The 16,467-nt window shown below is 35.8% G+C and overlaps 1 protein-coding gene across 8 annotated transcripts in view; it reads left to right on the top strand.

Moving 5' to 3' along the window:
* The window catches only part of SLC9B2 (solute carrier family 9 member B2), a 43,939-nt gene that overhangs the window by 21,400 nt on the left and 6,072 nt on the right, over positions 1-16,467 (top strand). For 7 of the 8 annotated variants that reach the window (XM_074322900.1, XM_019738897.2, XM_019738896.2 and 4 more), the window contains 7 exons: positions 1,109-1,251; positions 2,092-2,219; positions 3,447-3,622; positions 7,389-7,495; positions 9,270-9,419; positions 13,239-13,347; positions 16,127-16,263. In XM_074322900.1, the coding sequence (XP_074179001.1) occupies positions 1,109-1,251; positions 2,092-2,219; positions 3,447-3,622; positions 7,389-7,495; positions 9,270-9,419; positions 13,239-13,347; positions 16,127-16,263 (950 nt within the window). The remainder of the gene's footprint in view (positions 1-1,108; positions 1,252-2,091; positions 2,220-3,446; positions 3,623-7,388; positions 7,496-9,269; positions 9,420-13,238; positions 13,348-16,126; positions 16,264-16,467) is intronic. The other variant, XM_019738898.2, reaches the window with a different exon arrangement.

Consider the following 16,467-nt stretch of genomic DNA (forward strand, 5'->3'; position numbering starts at 1 on the left):
AATGGTGTCTGAAGCAAGTCACAAAAAGCTATACTTATAATTCGTCTCTATTCTTGTAGCTTACATGTAAAGCACCCCAATTTTAGTAAATTTCAGTCATTTAATATGTGGTGCTGATAAGACATGGTGCGAAGAGGGTCCTGCTAGAAAAGGGAGGGCAGAAGCCTCGCTGTGTCTGACAGGGAAATCTTCCCCGTTATGCAACAGGCATGTGGTATCCACCATGGCAGAGTTCTCTCCCAGCTACTCAGCTTCCTCAGTCACACTCCAAAAGTTAGCATGTGTCTCACCTTCTCTTCATGCATTGGAAGAAACTGCTGTGTCTCCCATAGACTTCTCTACTCCCCCAGCCCTGTCTTCATCACCTTTCCCTTCTGGACCGTCTGACTCAGCCATCCTGTCTCAGCTTGTACAACGCCTCCTCATACTGCCATAAAATTGAGACTGTCAGTTTGTCTTGCTCCCCTGGAGGCTGAAGCTGGTTGAGGTGTAATACCGAGTGTTTGTTCATTAAATCTCTAATACTTTCTCCAGTGTCTCAAATACTGACGGCATTTGGTAAGTGCCAAATGATTGAAAGAAGAGGCCCCAGAGGACAGGACAGCTCAATGTCCATTTCATCATAACTCATTGCTAAGCCTTTGTGGTAAAGCAGGTTATGTGTTTTTTATTAAATTATCTGATTTAAAGGTTAAAATAGAGCCCATGTAGGTATTGATTGATATTTCAGATAATCTGACGTAGCAAATAATTTCAGGAGCTGTTTGCTAGTTGCATACAAAGGGATGACTGAATTGGGATTTTTATTACAACATTTTATAATTAGAATTTGATCACACCTTTTATCCAAACACTGCATTCTGTTTCTCTCTTTCCAATTCAGTTATTCGAATCTATCATTTTTGTCTACATATTAAAACCTTTTCATAGCTCCTTTCATTTATCGTATTGTTGTAATTTTTAAAGTTTAACATAATTTTATCTAGGGGCTAAACATAAAGGAAGTGGTCCTGAGATTATAAGGTAGTCTCTTTCACATCTAAGGTGCTGAAAAATATTTTCTGTATTTGAAAACTAACTAAAGTGTCATTTGACCTCTCCATTCTAGGCATGCTCCTTGCTGGGTTTCTCCTCAGAAATATCCCTGTCATCAGTGATAATGTACAGATCAGGCACAAGTGGTCCTCCTCTTTGAGAAGCATAGCCCTGTCTGTCATATTGGTTCGTGCTGGCCTTGGGCTTGATTCAAAGGTATTGAAGTGTACACTTTTAACTATGGCCTGGGAATTTTGTTCCTCCAATACTACAAGTATTTAGAATCACTGAGCTTTAGGAAATGGATGTGGACACTTTGTATGGCATTCTCAAGAAGAGAATGCAATTTATTTCATGCAGCACTATCCCCGGAAGATGTTCCCATATTCTTTCTTGGAGAAAAGTGGAGTTACTGTCTGTCAAGGACAGCACCAAGAATAAAGGCTCTTCCTTTCTCTGACAGAGATATAGGCCGCAGTTATAATAATGGTGGTGAGAGAGAAGACATGATATTTGTGGTGTGCAAAGCCCTATACAAGTGTTCAGGGCTAACTATACTGGCTCAGGAAACTGCCTAGTCTATAAAATGAGTCTCAAGTTGCTTTCTTGAAATGCTTCTATTCACGTATGTTTTTGAATGTGAGAATGAATGTTCTTGGGGATGAAGGTCTTTAACTTAGGTTCATTCTGGGCCCACAGATTGTACATAGACCTAACACCGAGAGGGTTAGACCAACTAGTGTGCAGATTATAAGCAGCTTGCCTGGATTCACACCTAGCTCCACAACTCACCAATTTCATGATCTTGGGCACATGATTTTAACTTGTGCCTTTTCAGATGAGGACATCTAAAAAATGGTGGTAATAATATTACCTATGTCATAGGGTTGCTATGAGAACTAAATAAGTTATCTCTAAAACTTAGAATACTGAAATGTTTGTTAAATAAAATTCATGATGATCTACACATGGTCTGAATACTGAAGAAAAAGCATTTAATGTCATTTTCTTTGCATGTCTTTAGATTATTTTAGTATGTCTATTTTTCTATTTCAGGCTCTGAAGAAACTGAAGGGTGTTTGTGTACGGTTATCCATGGGTCCTTGTCTTGTGGAGGCTTGTACATCTGCTCTTCTTGCCCACTTCCTAATGGGTTTACCGTGGCAGTGGGCATTTATACTGGGGTAATGATTTTTCCTTGTCCTATGAAAATATGCTAGGACTTTTTCTACTTCTGTACAGGAGAATACATAATAACATTTTCTTAAGGACATCAATAAACACAACGTGGATATTCCAGCATAATATTACAACTGTTGATATTCCAGCATATGAATATTATAACTTCAAAATATAGTATACTTCTTTGTTGGTGCTAAGTTTTACAGAGGTTATAACAATTTAAACTATTGAGGACGTAGTTGACTTTTACCAACACCTGATTCCATGCTGGAGAGAGGGCTGCGGGATCTCACTTCATAGTCTGCACGAAAGATGGTAACTACCTCAGCAGTGATCAACACCCAACTCTCTTTTCTTCCTTCTTCTGTCACCAGACTATTGTGATCAGGTGGTGCTGCTGTCTACCCCCCACTGTTAGTTCTTACTTCTAATGCTTAAGGGCCCTGAGAGGTAAATAAATACGAAAGTACTTAGTAAGAATTTAGTACTAGTAAGTAGGCAAGAAGTAAGTTCTTCTCATGGTTAAGACTCTGGAGCTATACTGCCTGGACTCAAATCCCAGCTCTCTGACTTCCCAGTACGTGCTCTTTGGCAAAGTATCTAATCCCTGTACCTCTGCATCCTCATTTGCAGAATGGAGATACTGATTGTAGCTACGTCATAGGTTTGCTGTGAGGATTGAATTAGTTAATATATGTAAAGTGATTAAAGTGGCGTTTGGCACATAGTAAGCATTATAAAATGCTTCTGCTGTTACCACTGCTGCTATTATTAGTATCGATGTCACTGCATGGTGGCCTTCCCCTTCTAGTCTGTTGTCTTATTTTTCATACCAAGTCCTGATAGAAGGCACAGCATCACTGGATTCCAATTCAAAAATCCATGGCCATGTTTTTTAAACCTCATGCCACAAATGTTTTGTTTTTTTTCAAGGTGGATTCCTAAAAAAATGGGGGTGGACCTAACCCCATTAGGTCTTCTAGGCCACCCATAAATATATCTATTTTAGGCAACAAAAGTGTGTTTCCAGTTCAGGCCACACTTGGAAAAAGTGTTCTGTCGGACTTGTGTGTGTGTGTGTGTATTTCTGATTTGGTGGATCACCACCATTTGAAAGACTGGTTCTCTAAAGTGTAACCTCTAAAAGAGTAGAGGGTATTATAATTTCAATAATAATGATGACGACGAGTAAGATACTATCATAAATGTTTAAAGTGCTACCTGCTTAGTTTTGTCGTAGGTGCTGTCTCTCCAGCTGTCGTGGTGCCTTCCATGCTCCTTTTGCAGGGAGGAGGCTATGGTGTTGAAAAAGGTGTCCCGACCTTACTCATGGCTGCTGGCAGCTTTGATGACATTCTGGCCATCACTGGCTTCAACACATGCTTGGGCATGGCCTTTTCCACAGGTAAACTGATCAGTTCACAATGTGCTGTTCTCTCAGGTTCCAGAGACATAGATTGTGATGATATAAGCATGGGTTGTTTGCTTGATGATTGATTATGGCAAATTAAAATAATGAAAGCAACTCCAAGTGTTAGTTCTCTACCAAAGGAGGAATCTCTAGCTTCCTGTCTTGACTCTCTTCACCCACTAGACACAGACTGCTCACGTGGTATGGGAAGTACGTTAAGAGTGGATGCAAAGTAGCAAAGTTTAAGGGACTACACTTTCTGCATGGAACTATCTGGGAAAGTTTAACCTTGGAGACTTTGTACAAGGGAGGAGTAGGTTTTTCAGTGAGCACAAATGACAGAGAGCAGTCGAAGTAGAAGGAACAATTTCTGTTCCCTCATCTTTAACATTTTACGGGTAATAACAACAATGATTTTAATGAGTATCTTATTAATACTTAAGTGCCTGATGTGGATTTATTTTGTTTTAAGTAGTAATAAAAGAGGAAGGCATTTTTTTCTCTCACTATTATTCAACACCTTTATTGTGCTTTGGCAGAGCACACGTTTAAGTTCATTTTTTAATCTGTGTCCAAGAGTGGAAGATAAGATTTGCAATTTCATATTATTTACAAACTGTAATGATAGCCTAAATTTAATTTCAGATTATTCAGTGGGAACACACCTTAGACAGTTATGTATTCTCTCTCCACCCCCCTGTAGTTATTGTGGTGGCATAGAATTAATCCCTGGTCGTTCACAAAAGGTGAAAGCATTCACACAACACTCTACAAAGTGGGCAAGAAAAGGTTTTATTAAAGTTAGGAGGAGAGAAATACTGGCAAACTCATTTGCCAGGGTAGTGCCTGATAGTGGCACTTAACTCCAGGTTAGCTTTTTCTTATATATGAAAGTGGGAGTCAGTCAGGCAGGTTTGAGGGCTGACATCACTTCCTGGGGTCTGGTCTGTTTGAAGATGATGTTAGCCAGACTCTGGACATGGACTCAGCCATTGTGGCCTGGGACTTTAATGCACCACCAGTAAATACTGCAAGGGAGTTGTAAATTGGATTCCAGTGTCCAGACAGCTGAAGATTAAGAAATTGCTCTTTCCCAGGTTAGGATGTTGTGAATTAAAGAGGTATGGGTGGCCTTGAGAAAGGGAACGGAGTTCTTCAGTTAATCAGTGAGAGGAAAAACAAAGGGAAAACAAATGAATATCAGGATGGATCAAACTGCAAACAAACTAAGTCTAATTAAACTAAGTGGCTAGATAGTGAGCTATATGGTGAGCTAAACTGCAAACTACCAGCTAAGTCTAACTGCGTTATTGATTCCCTGAATTTCACCCTTACAGTTATCTTACCATTTTGTGATTACATATGATTTATACTGATGACCTAGAACCTTATCTCACCCCATTGTCCCAGTTGCCTTACATCCAGTCCCTGCTGTGTCTCATTGGTAAATTAATCTGATCAAAACACAGCTTTCATAATGTTACCTTCTTGTTTAAGAACCAATGAGGATTCCCTATTACCTATTATATCAAATCTACACTCTCTTCTTTATTTTAACTCTGTTTGTACCTATCCAAATTTATGTTCTCACTGCTTTCCTGTCATATACCCTTAAAACAACAGTTCTCAGCCTCAGTTGCCCACCAGAATTATCTGGGAGGTTTTGAAACATATTCATATGTGGGCTCTGTCTTAGACCAATTAAATCAGAACCTTTGGGAATGGAAAACACAACTTTAGAATGTTGAAAAACAAATTCCAACCAAGTAAATTTGAAGATCTAATTGGCTTTATTAAGTGATTCACAAATTGGGCAGCATCCCATTTAAAAACTAGAAGGGCGCTGGGCAAGGAACCTATTAACAAAAGAAAAGAAAGGATTATTTTTAGACCAAGATGTCTTTGTGAGAGAGAGAGAGAGAGAGAGAGAGAGAGAGAGAGAGAGAGAGAGAGAGAGAAAGAGAGACAACGGTTTATATCATACAGATTGCCTCTTCTTTCTATGGGGGATGGCAAGGGCCCACATGACAGGAAATTCCAGGAAACTGTTGAACAAGAAATTCCAGACTGGTTGGTTAAGATTGTATTGCTGAGAGAGGTTGGACATGCAATTAACTCAGGTAGTATGATAGGCTTTAGCACACCTGATACCATTTAGGTCCTATGAATTCCTCTTTAACAAGAGCAACAGAGTTTGCATTAGAATCACGGGGGAGAGGGAAGAGCAGGGTCAGGGAAGGCAGTGGGAAGGGTGTGCTTGAGATTTGATAATCTGGGGGGATGGAAGTAAATTATTTTCTGTGATATAACGTGTCATTATCACATACTTTTGACAGTCACAAATTGTCTAACAGTTGTCTGAACTAAATAAAATTACTACAAAGGTACGGTATTTTTCAATAAGAGAGATGATTAAAACTGTAGGGCAAGAAAAACTGATTCCCCCATACCCATTTTAGGTTCATTGGCTGGGGTCCCTTAGAGTCAGATTAACTAGAGAAAAATAGTTTATTATCATGTGTGTTATGCTTACTCATGGGAATATTCAGTGATAAGTAACTCAAAGAATTGGTTAGAATTTGGGCTTATGTGGCATTTTGGCAAAGAACAGTAATTTTGTAGAGAATTACCAAAGGACTTGGAGCTTTAAGGGCAGCAAATTGTGGAAAGGCAAATATGTATATGAGGAAACTAATGATCGGTGAGGGCTGGTGTTAGCAAAAATTGCGATGTAGATTCCTCTGGTGCTGTCTCTGAGCTGATGAGGGTCCCTCGTTGTCTCAGTGGTTAACTTTCATCCTTCCTGGTAGAGAGGGGAGATGGACACTCTTACAGATTTATATCTACCTTTTAAGCAAAAAGAGGGAGTGCAGGTAGTTTTTCGTGTATCTGTTTCTTCTCAGTTGCCTTCAGCTCAAAATAATCCTTATGCCAAAGCAGCATACTTTGAGGTAGCTTATTCTGTATCCTTCACTACAATAACAAGAAACCACAATAACTCCTCAGTGTGTGAAGAAGGGCTTTACGTGTTGATCAATTTTAATATAATTTTCTGCACAATGTGCTAAAAAGAGCTTTTTATTTAAAGTTGCTGAAATCTTTTATGTTATGGAGGAAAATACAGGTTCTAACTTACCTCTATTTTATGATACGTATTTCAAAGAAGCTAAACAACTGGGAAAAAAAATCTCTTCTACGAGCAATTTCAAAAATAATTTCCTTACAGATTTACTTTTAGAAAAAACATTTGAGAAGGGGTAAGTCTCCTATACTCACTGTACTAAGAAAAGAATCTTGATTTTAATTGCCACATTCTTAAATGACTGTAAATCTATACATATCAGAGCTACTAAAATAAGTGTATGTTTATTATTTAAAAATCAGGCTCTTAAATGGCTATTGGAAAACTATATCTGTCTACTCACCCAGCCTGTGCATATAATATAGCAGCACAAATGAGTAAAGTCATGAATTTTACTTTTTGTATTTTCCTAGGCCCTTTAAATAAATTTTTATGGAAGTAGATGTACAAAAAGTACACAAATCATAGCTTGTGCCTATTTTGAAATTTATTTCCCACATATGCATGCCTTTCTTATAAGAGAGGTCTGTTAGACATTTTAAATCACATATATTTAAGAATGTGAGAGCAGAGAAGATCTGTAAACTTTTCTTTCAATGTAATTTGATGATTCACGTCTTCTGCTTATTTATGGATTTAGAGTTTTATCTGAAGTTTTTCTTTTTATGTGTTTTTAAGGCTCCACAGTTTTTAATGTCCTCAGAGGAGTTTTGGAGGTGGTAACTGGTGTGGCAGCTGGATCTCTTCTTGGATTTTTTATTCAGTACTTTCCAAGCAGTGACCAGGTAAAGGAAATAATCTATGAGGAAGCTGTGCTCTAAAATGTAATTGGAAAAACATCTGGAACACTTCCCTCAAAGCCGAGGTGAAGGATGAGACTTAGGAAATGGCCCCCATTTTTCAACTACTTACTGTTTTATCAGTGCTGCCATGAGATTTATGAAGAGGACTAAATGTATAAGATTTTAATGCAATCCTGAATTTATTTTCTCTAGCTTATGTTCTGTACATTTCATATTTTACTGTAAAACAAATAACATCAATTCCAAAATGATAGGATATGCACGTTCTTAATTTTTAAATTAATTTATTTTTATTTTATTATTTTTATTTATTATTCATAATACTCAATTAAATCAAGATATAAAATGGCTTTTCAAACTCCTTTTTTTGTATAAAAATACCTTAGATTGTACTACTATCAAAGATAGACCTTACTATTTCATTATAATATAGCGCAATATTTCTAACCCAGGAGATCAGAAAGTTCTTTACTGTACACAGTGATTTTTAATGAGAAACAAATGTTTTATTTGTTTCCCTTACCTTCCTAAATCTGTTACAATAGATAAACATAAAAATCTTTTTTTTTTCTGTAAGAATTGCATTTGAAGACTTCAGAGTATTTTGAACAGGATTGGAAATTCAATTATAGTAGAACCTTAAGTAAGAAAATTAATATTTCCATTATCGGTATGTTTATTTGAATTTTCATTGTGCTCTAAAAAATTCGAAGTAAAATTGTGTGCAAGCGATTTTATGAATGCATAAAAGAAAATGGCAGGATTTTTTAAAAAAATTACACAACCAAATAAAGGGAAAAATGATGACTTGCATTGGCTGCTTACTGTGTATAAAATGATGTGGTGCCGCTGTGCTCAATACAGCAGCTGCTAGCTATATGTAGCTATTACAGACATAGAACATACCCATAGACCGTGCAAATAAGAACATTCTATTGGAAATCATTGGTCTAGTGCAATCCACATGATAACCCCTGATAGAAGTGCTATTCATATGACCATTTTACTGTTAAGGAAATCAAAGATTAGGGAGGTTTTTAAACAAGGACACATAGCTAGACTGTGGTGGAGCTGGGAATGAATTCAGTTAATTCACCTCAAGAGCCTGCATGCCTCCATGTCAAGCACTTTTAAAGACTTTCCTGCCTTCTAAAATAATCAAGAAGTTTAAAAGGCTGAACAGGGAAAAGTAAGGGGAGAGGGGCACAGATTTCGTAGATTTTAAAAATCAACAACAACAACAACAAAATCTACTCATTCTATAGCCTCTTAAAGCTTCTTGGTATTCAAGGACTTAGAAAAAAAAAGAAAAAACCAGGAAAGCATCACATTAAAGAGTAAACAAAGAGCCTAAAAATAATAGAGATATCATATCTTTAACCTTCACAAAATGCCCGTAATGTAACAGGGAGGAGGAAATAAAAGCCTCAAGAGACTAAATAACGTGTCACACATATGCCAGTGATATAAAATAGCTACAAGCTCATGTGTTTTTTTCTGCTATTCCATTCAGCCCTGTGAAATTCCGCCTTGATAATTGCAGAGGAAGCCAACTATTATTCCTGAAAGAGGAACCTAATTCATGCATGTGCTAACTCTACTTTTGTTAAGGAAAGGAAAGGAAATGTTATATCATGCATTTTTGTGCACGGATACACACATTTTTGTTTTCCACTGAGTCCTAAAGATGGAAAAATCAGTAATTAAAAATAAATTATATGAAATAATTGAGTTAATCAACCTTTTTCTCCTCAAGGACAAACTTGTGTGGAAGAGAGCATTCCTTGTTTTGGGGCTCTCTGTGCTAGCGGTGTTCAGCAGCGTGTATTTTGGTTTCCCTGGATCAGGAGGACTGTGTACATTGGTCATGGCTTTCCTTGCAGGCCTGGGATGGAGCAGCAAAAAGGTGAATTTCATTTTAAGTTCTTCTCATGACTATTTTCTGATCAGATTAGTTTTCTCTTTGCAGATAATTTCTTAATATCAAATTAATAAAATGATTTAATCATAAAAGCTATTTTCTATCTATATACAAATGTATGCCCCAAAGAACACATGCACGTTCTTTTTTCTCCTTACATGCCAATCTGTAACTTGATGTCTTTACTTATAATATATCATGGTCGTATTTCCAAGATGCCTTCCTTATTCTTTGTAAGGGCTGCAGAGTATTGCATTGTATAACTGTACTGTATTAATCCAGTCCCTTACTAATAGACATTTAGATTGTTTCTAGATTTCTGCTAAACAAAAAGTGCTTCAATAAAATATCCTATATAGGCCATATTTCATAAATTCTAAGACACTATCAGGTCTCAGAAGCACCATTATTTTACGTGCCACCAAGAAAGAAAAGAATGCTGCCAATTCAACTATGACATGACACCTTAGTTTCAGAAATGTTTAAATGTGAAAAAAGTGTGTTTCTTAAAATCAACAAAATGTAGCATGTCTTTTGAATTTATAGGATAAATTTCTAGAAATAGGATTGCTTTATGAAAAAGTATGCACACTGAAACTTGATAGTATCAATTTGCCCTTTTTAAAAGGCTGTACCAATTTATATTCCCACCAAGAGTATGTGAGAAGATCTGTTTTTCTGAACTGAGAATTTTCAATCTTCAGATATTTTGCTAATCTGATAGGTGAAAAATGTATGTCATTATTGATCTGATTTACATTTCTTTATGAGTGAAGCTAATCATCTTTTCAGGTGTTTATTAGCCAGTTTTTTCAAAAGACTGTGCCTATTTTTTGTAAGATTATTTTGGTTTTTCTTACTGATTTTCAAGATCACTAAGAGTATTGATTTTCTTAATACATATTATGGAAACTAGCTAGTTGCCATTTATTTTTATTTCAAGATCCATTTTTATAGATTTGAATTTGACAGATCGGATGCTGTTCCATTTCATGAAGAAATTAGACGTAGGTGACCTAAACTAAATGCAGATATATTATTTTGGAAAACCTGAAGATAACTGTTCAAATTAAGCTTAAAATAATGCCATGTTGAAAAATATGTGAAGGTTATGAATCTGGAGCTTAAATACATAATCATTTTCAACTAAATGACCTCTGCAGAGATCTGCTAGAGACAGAATGTCATTGTGGGTAAATAGCATTCATGTAGAAGGCTTTCACTCTGTAAGGGTGTGATATAAAGTTAGGACAAGCATAATTGTGACTCATCTTGCTTCAGAAGAATATGGATTGGTAGGAGCTGCTGGGAGCCTTGTGTAGAGAAGGATATTGAGGCCACAGGAAAATGAGCTGAGATGGATTGTACTTTGAGGGAAAAGAGACAGTCCTTTTGAACTCTGTTCTAGGTACTACATGGGCACCCAGGTTTGCTGCCTCATTAAAAGATTTGACTCTAAGGCTTATTTCAGGCCAACTTTTTTTTTCCCAGCAGCACCTATAGTATTAATTCTACTTTCTGATTTTAAGTAAACTTACATCTGATAAGAACAAAGTTAACATTATTTATAAATAAACTTCCTAGTGTAAATTGGGTACTCTCATCATCCCTCCTCTCTTATAAGCATTTGCTGTTACTAGGATATTTGTTTTTCCAGGGCTTCACTTTACTTGTGGGCTGAGGCAAGATTATCACACATCAAGATTATCACACAGTATAACACTCTGGTCTGTCTTCTTTGGTCTAATCTTAGCTCAGGACCAAGGGCTCTGCTGCCTCCCTCATTTCTCTCTGAGGACTCTGCTGCTGTCTTCCAGCCTAGCCTGCGCTGCTGACAAATGCACTCTGCTTTCTGAAGCATTCTGATCTGCTCCTTTGACCCAGGACCAAGGTCACAGTTTTCACTTAGTGAAGGGATGCTATGGCATTGCACCGTGACCCCTTGTCCTACATCTGGGAAGTTTGCCCAGCATTAGCATTGTATAAACTATCCCTTAACTTCTTAACGGTAACCTTTTTCCAGCATTTAAAAAAATAAATTGCTAAAGAGAATATTTTTTTAAATAAAGTTGAATTTACTTCTGAGTTTGAAAGTAGTATATGCTTATCACAGAACTTTAAAAAAAATTTAAGTCAGAAATAAAAGAAAAGAAAAAAATTATTTGTAATTCTTCCACCTAAAGGCAACAGCTCTGTAAACTATTTAAATATTTTGGTTTACTTTCTTTCATTTATTCAACTGGAAAATTCTCAAATATGCTTGGAGTAAGTTTCTTCAAATTGAATTTTACAAGTAAATTCTTTCTGTTGTCACCTCTTTAAAAATCTTCAAAAATTACAATTAGCTCATTATATTATATGGATAATATATTACATGGTTAAAAAGAGGGAAGGAAACTAATAAATTTTTATTGCCACTCTGTATGGCCCTGTGCTAGGCACCAAGTGGATATTCTCATTTATTTCAACAAAAAAAAAACCTTTGAAAAAGTATTACTATTTTCATTTTTGGACACTATAACTTAGAAATACTTAAATTACATGTTCAAGGCCATAAAATTAGAAAGTGGCACTGAAGTTTAAGCTCAGATTTACCTGACTCTAAAGCGACTTGACTACCCTATAATAAATACAACTGTAGCGTTATTGTGCAGGGCCCATTTTTATATTTTTATATTTTGACCTCTGTTTGAGTAATACATACCAAGTGTATTAAAAATATACTTCTAAACTTTGCAATTTAAAAGTAAGTCTCTAAATTAATAAGTTATAGGATAAAAAAATAAACAGTGCAATAAAACCATATCATTTGAAATACAGCATAAAAGTAGTTTTAGCAAGGGGGAGACTTGCACGCATTAGCTATGAGCACCGAGAGGCAACAGAGAAAAAGGGACACTTTGATCACTTCTGATTACACTGTTCTTCAGAAAAACTGTGGGTTATATAGAAAAGATTGTTATAAACCAAGCAAAGCATCATTGCCTGCATTTGTCAGAATTTTGCCTGAATTGCCTGCAGCCCTGCTGATTACAGAGAAGAACAATGTAACCCCACAACCCAGAGAGAAAACTAGGAACATCTTTTTCATATTTACCTCTGGCTACTCTCCTATGTATACCTCTTTACAACACACACACTCACACACACAGATCATTAGTTTTCTTTTTTTAACCATTCCCTTATAGCTATATATTTAGGTTACTTCTAATCTCTGGTATTTTTAATTATGCTGAAATCCAATGTCTGATTTCTTTAGGCGTGTTCCTAACAGTGAAATATTGGGGTCAAATAATTAAACATTTTCCTGTATTTAGCCGCTAACAGTATGGCTAAAGATAAAAAACAATAATATTTTAAGCCAGTGATTCCCAAAGTGTGGTCCCCAGCCCGGCAGCATCAGCATCACCTGGGAACTTGTTAACAAGTGCAAATTCTCAGACCCACTGTGTCTGCCTAAATCAGAAATATGGGGGTGGGGCCCAGAAATCTGAGACTTTCAGTTGATTCTGATGAATGCTAAAGTTTGAGAAACACAACTCTAAGCTGATAAGCGTGTAATGAGAGAGGCACCTCATATATTAGTGGCGGAAAAGTAAATGGCTATAACTCCATTATTTCTAACTGTGTTAGAAATATCTTTATGCAATTTTTTTGCTCTTTTCTAGCTAACATCTTATTTAGTGATGTTAAATCACTAAACCCTATCTGAGGTCAAATTGACTCAAATTTCAAATTGGTAAATTCTTAGAACTTGTAACTTTGCATAATAAAAATCTGTGTGTATGTGTGTGTTTCTTTTAGGCAGAGGTTGAAAAAATTATTTCAGTTGCCTGGGACATCTTTCAGCCTCTTCTTTTTGGACTGATTGGAGCAGAGGTATCTATTGCATCTCTCAGACCAGAAACTGTAGGTAAGATTTTCAAAGTAGTACTTTTGCTCAAATCAACTCTTTTTATATTCAGTTGAAATATCTTTAGTAGGTATATGTTCAGTGGTTCCCACTGTCACAGTATATAAAAATAATGATTTAAATATTTTAGAGTAGGTTGGTTAGGAAATAGTTTGTCAGTCTAAGTAAATTTTTATGTCTTTAGTATTGTTCCTTATAAAGCAAACTAATACTGCTTACTACTATCAAAAAATGCTGGCCTTAAAATTTTTTTTCCCAACAATAAGTGTTCATCTAGTTTTGTTCTGATCAAGGGCCAGAATTTTAAAGATAACTATAATATGTTCTATAATATGTACCCATGGAATAGAAATGTTTATTGGTTCATTCATTGTTTTATTCATTTATGCATTCAAAGCCATCATATTAAAACTCTCGATTCATAACACTACACTTAAAGTTAATTTGCACATATATGCTCATTATTTCCTCCTTTCCTCTCATCACAATATTCTCTACCCATCCTGGGGATCCTTTCTCCTGCCCCCTCCTTCTATATCTCACACATAGATTCTTCCTTTTTCTATATATCTTTAAATATACTTGTCAGTTTTCTCCTCTTCAGAATTTAAATAGACTCCAATCTCTCCTATCCTAAAACAATATCCTTCCATTCTAATACAGACTACAACATGGATAAAACTTGAGGACACTATACAAACTGAAATAAGCCAATCACAAAAAGATAAATATGTATGATTTCACTTATATGAGGTATCCAGAGTAGTTAAATTCATAGAGATAGAAAGTAGAATGGTGGTTGCCAGGGTTTTGGGAGAGAGGGAAATGGGGAGTTCTTGTTTAATGGGTACAGAGTTTCCGTTTGGCAAGATGAAATGTTCTGGAGATTAGTTGCACACAAATATGAATCTTTGACTTAATACTACTGAATTATGTACTTCAAAATGGTTAAGATGGTAAATTTTGTGGTGTTATTTTACCACAATTAAAAACTATCCTTTCTTCATTTCACTGGCCCCCTCACCTACCACTCTACCTCTCTATTCCTTTTTTCAAACATTTCAAAAGAGGTAATCATATCCCCCATTTCATTTCAACTCTTATTCCTTTATTCAGTACATTTCAGTTCCGCTTCTGCCCCATCACACAACCAGCCCTGCTCTGACCAATGTTATATTGCTAACTCTGCTGAATACATATTAGTCTTTATTTTATTTGATCTCTCAGCAGCATTTGATGTTATTGACCTCTTTGAAACTCTTTTTACATTAAATTCTGAAACTTCATATTTTCTAATGCCTTTTGAGTAATTCTAGACACTATATGTGGCTTAAATGCTGCTCTTCTTGTAAGGTTTTTCCAAAGCCTCTATGCTTCTCACTCTACATAACGTCTCTGAGCTTATCTACACTCAGTGGCTTCGATTATAAACTACATACTTCCAAAATCTTTATTTCTAAATCAATATATCCAGTTGCTAATTGGACAACACCATTTATAAGTCCCACAAAGCTTCAAACTCAATGTGCCTAAAACTTCCTCATCATCCTCCCCCCAAACCTCCAATGTTCCCTCCTGGGAGTGGTATCGTCTCTTGTATCCTGTACTTCAGGCAGCAAATACTTTTGAAAATCTACCAACCTAGGAGAAATACCCTTCATTAAGGAGCCACAAAGTTTTTTCTACAAGGAAATCATACTGCAGATTCACAGTAGGTACTCTAGCAATGTCTGCCTGGTATTTTACAGCATTTTGAACTTGAGAAAGTTATTTATCCTTTCTAAATTTCATTTTTTTCAACCATAAAATGAAAAAAAATTACCCCACAGGTTGTCAGGATTAAGTAAAGTAATGCACTTAAGGCTTAATACAGAAGGTGGCACAGAGTAAACACTTAACAAATGTTACCTTTTGAAAAATCACCCTATTACTTAGTCACCTTAGCTATGCCTTTCTCGGGTGCAGTAGCCTACAGCAGCCCTTGTTGCAATCCCTTATTTTGCAAATCGGGATGAACTTATCTTTATCAGCAAAGAATTCTAAAGGATTGAATTTAGTACTGCACCTGTGAACCAGGGCTGATGGGAAGTCACTGCACACACCATGTTGAAACCAACGTGTACTGCCAATGTTTATTTTGATTGGTCAGTGTCCAGCCAGCTCTGTTCTGATTGGCTGATTGCCTCTATACTGGCTGGTAAATATTTTGAATATCACCTCTGGTCTTATACTCAGTAAAAAATTTTCAACCATTTTGATGAAAATACTAATTTTCTCCTCTTCTTACTCTATTATAAGTATGTTTGTACTGCACTTACCTGCTACTATATTAATTTGTTGTTTGTGTTTCTGTCTTCCTCTAACTTTGAAGTTCATAGAGGCAAAGTCTGTATGTACTTTATATATTTTTGTGTACCTAATACCTAGTCCAAATTCTGTCATGCATTGTTATCATTTAATAAGTTCTTACTGAATAAACACATGGAAGAAAGTGTGATTTTTGCTTTAAAGTACAAGAGAAATAACACTCAAATCTCCTTTGTAAAATTTAAATATGTTTAATTAATTTCTCCTTTTAATCTAGGGAAAGTAACCTTTTAAATAAATGGCCTGATTGATCCTTAATATTGATGTTTTGATTGATTATGCCTATTTTTGTCTTTTAAATTTTGTAATGGTTTTGGATTATTGCTCTTGATGGTATTTTGAATCAATAATCTTAAGGTTCAGTTTCCCTCCCAGTATTTTATTATGTCTAAAAATTGAGTATTTCTTACAGGCCTTAGTGTTGCCACCCTGGGCATTGCAGTATTGATACGAATTTTGACTACATTTCTGATGGTGTGTTTTGCTGGTTTTAACATAAAGGAAAAGATATTTATTTCTTTTGCATGGCTTCCGAAGGCCACAGTGCAGGTAATGATGGATAGATGGCTTAGCATTTTAACTTCTATTTCTGTATGATATCTTGAAATTTTGCAAAGAGGGCTTATTCAAATTTGGTGAAAGTAAGTAATTGAAATTTGATTTATGAGGAGTTTATACTAATCCACTCTTTAAAAGTTTTATTTTTGGTATATTGACCCTTTAAATAGGACAGCTCATTTAAATTTATTTAGA

The sequence above is a fragment of the Rhinolophus sinicus genome, linkage group LG02, assembly GCF_036562045.2.
Source record: "Rhinolophus sinicus isolate RSC01 linkage group LG02, ASM3656204v1, whole genome shotgun sequence".
Classification (NCBI taxonomy): domain Eukaryota; kingdom Metazoa; phylum Chordata; class Mammalia; order Chiroptera; family Rhinolophidae; genus Rhinolophus; species Rhinolophus sinicus.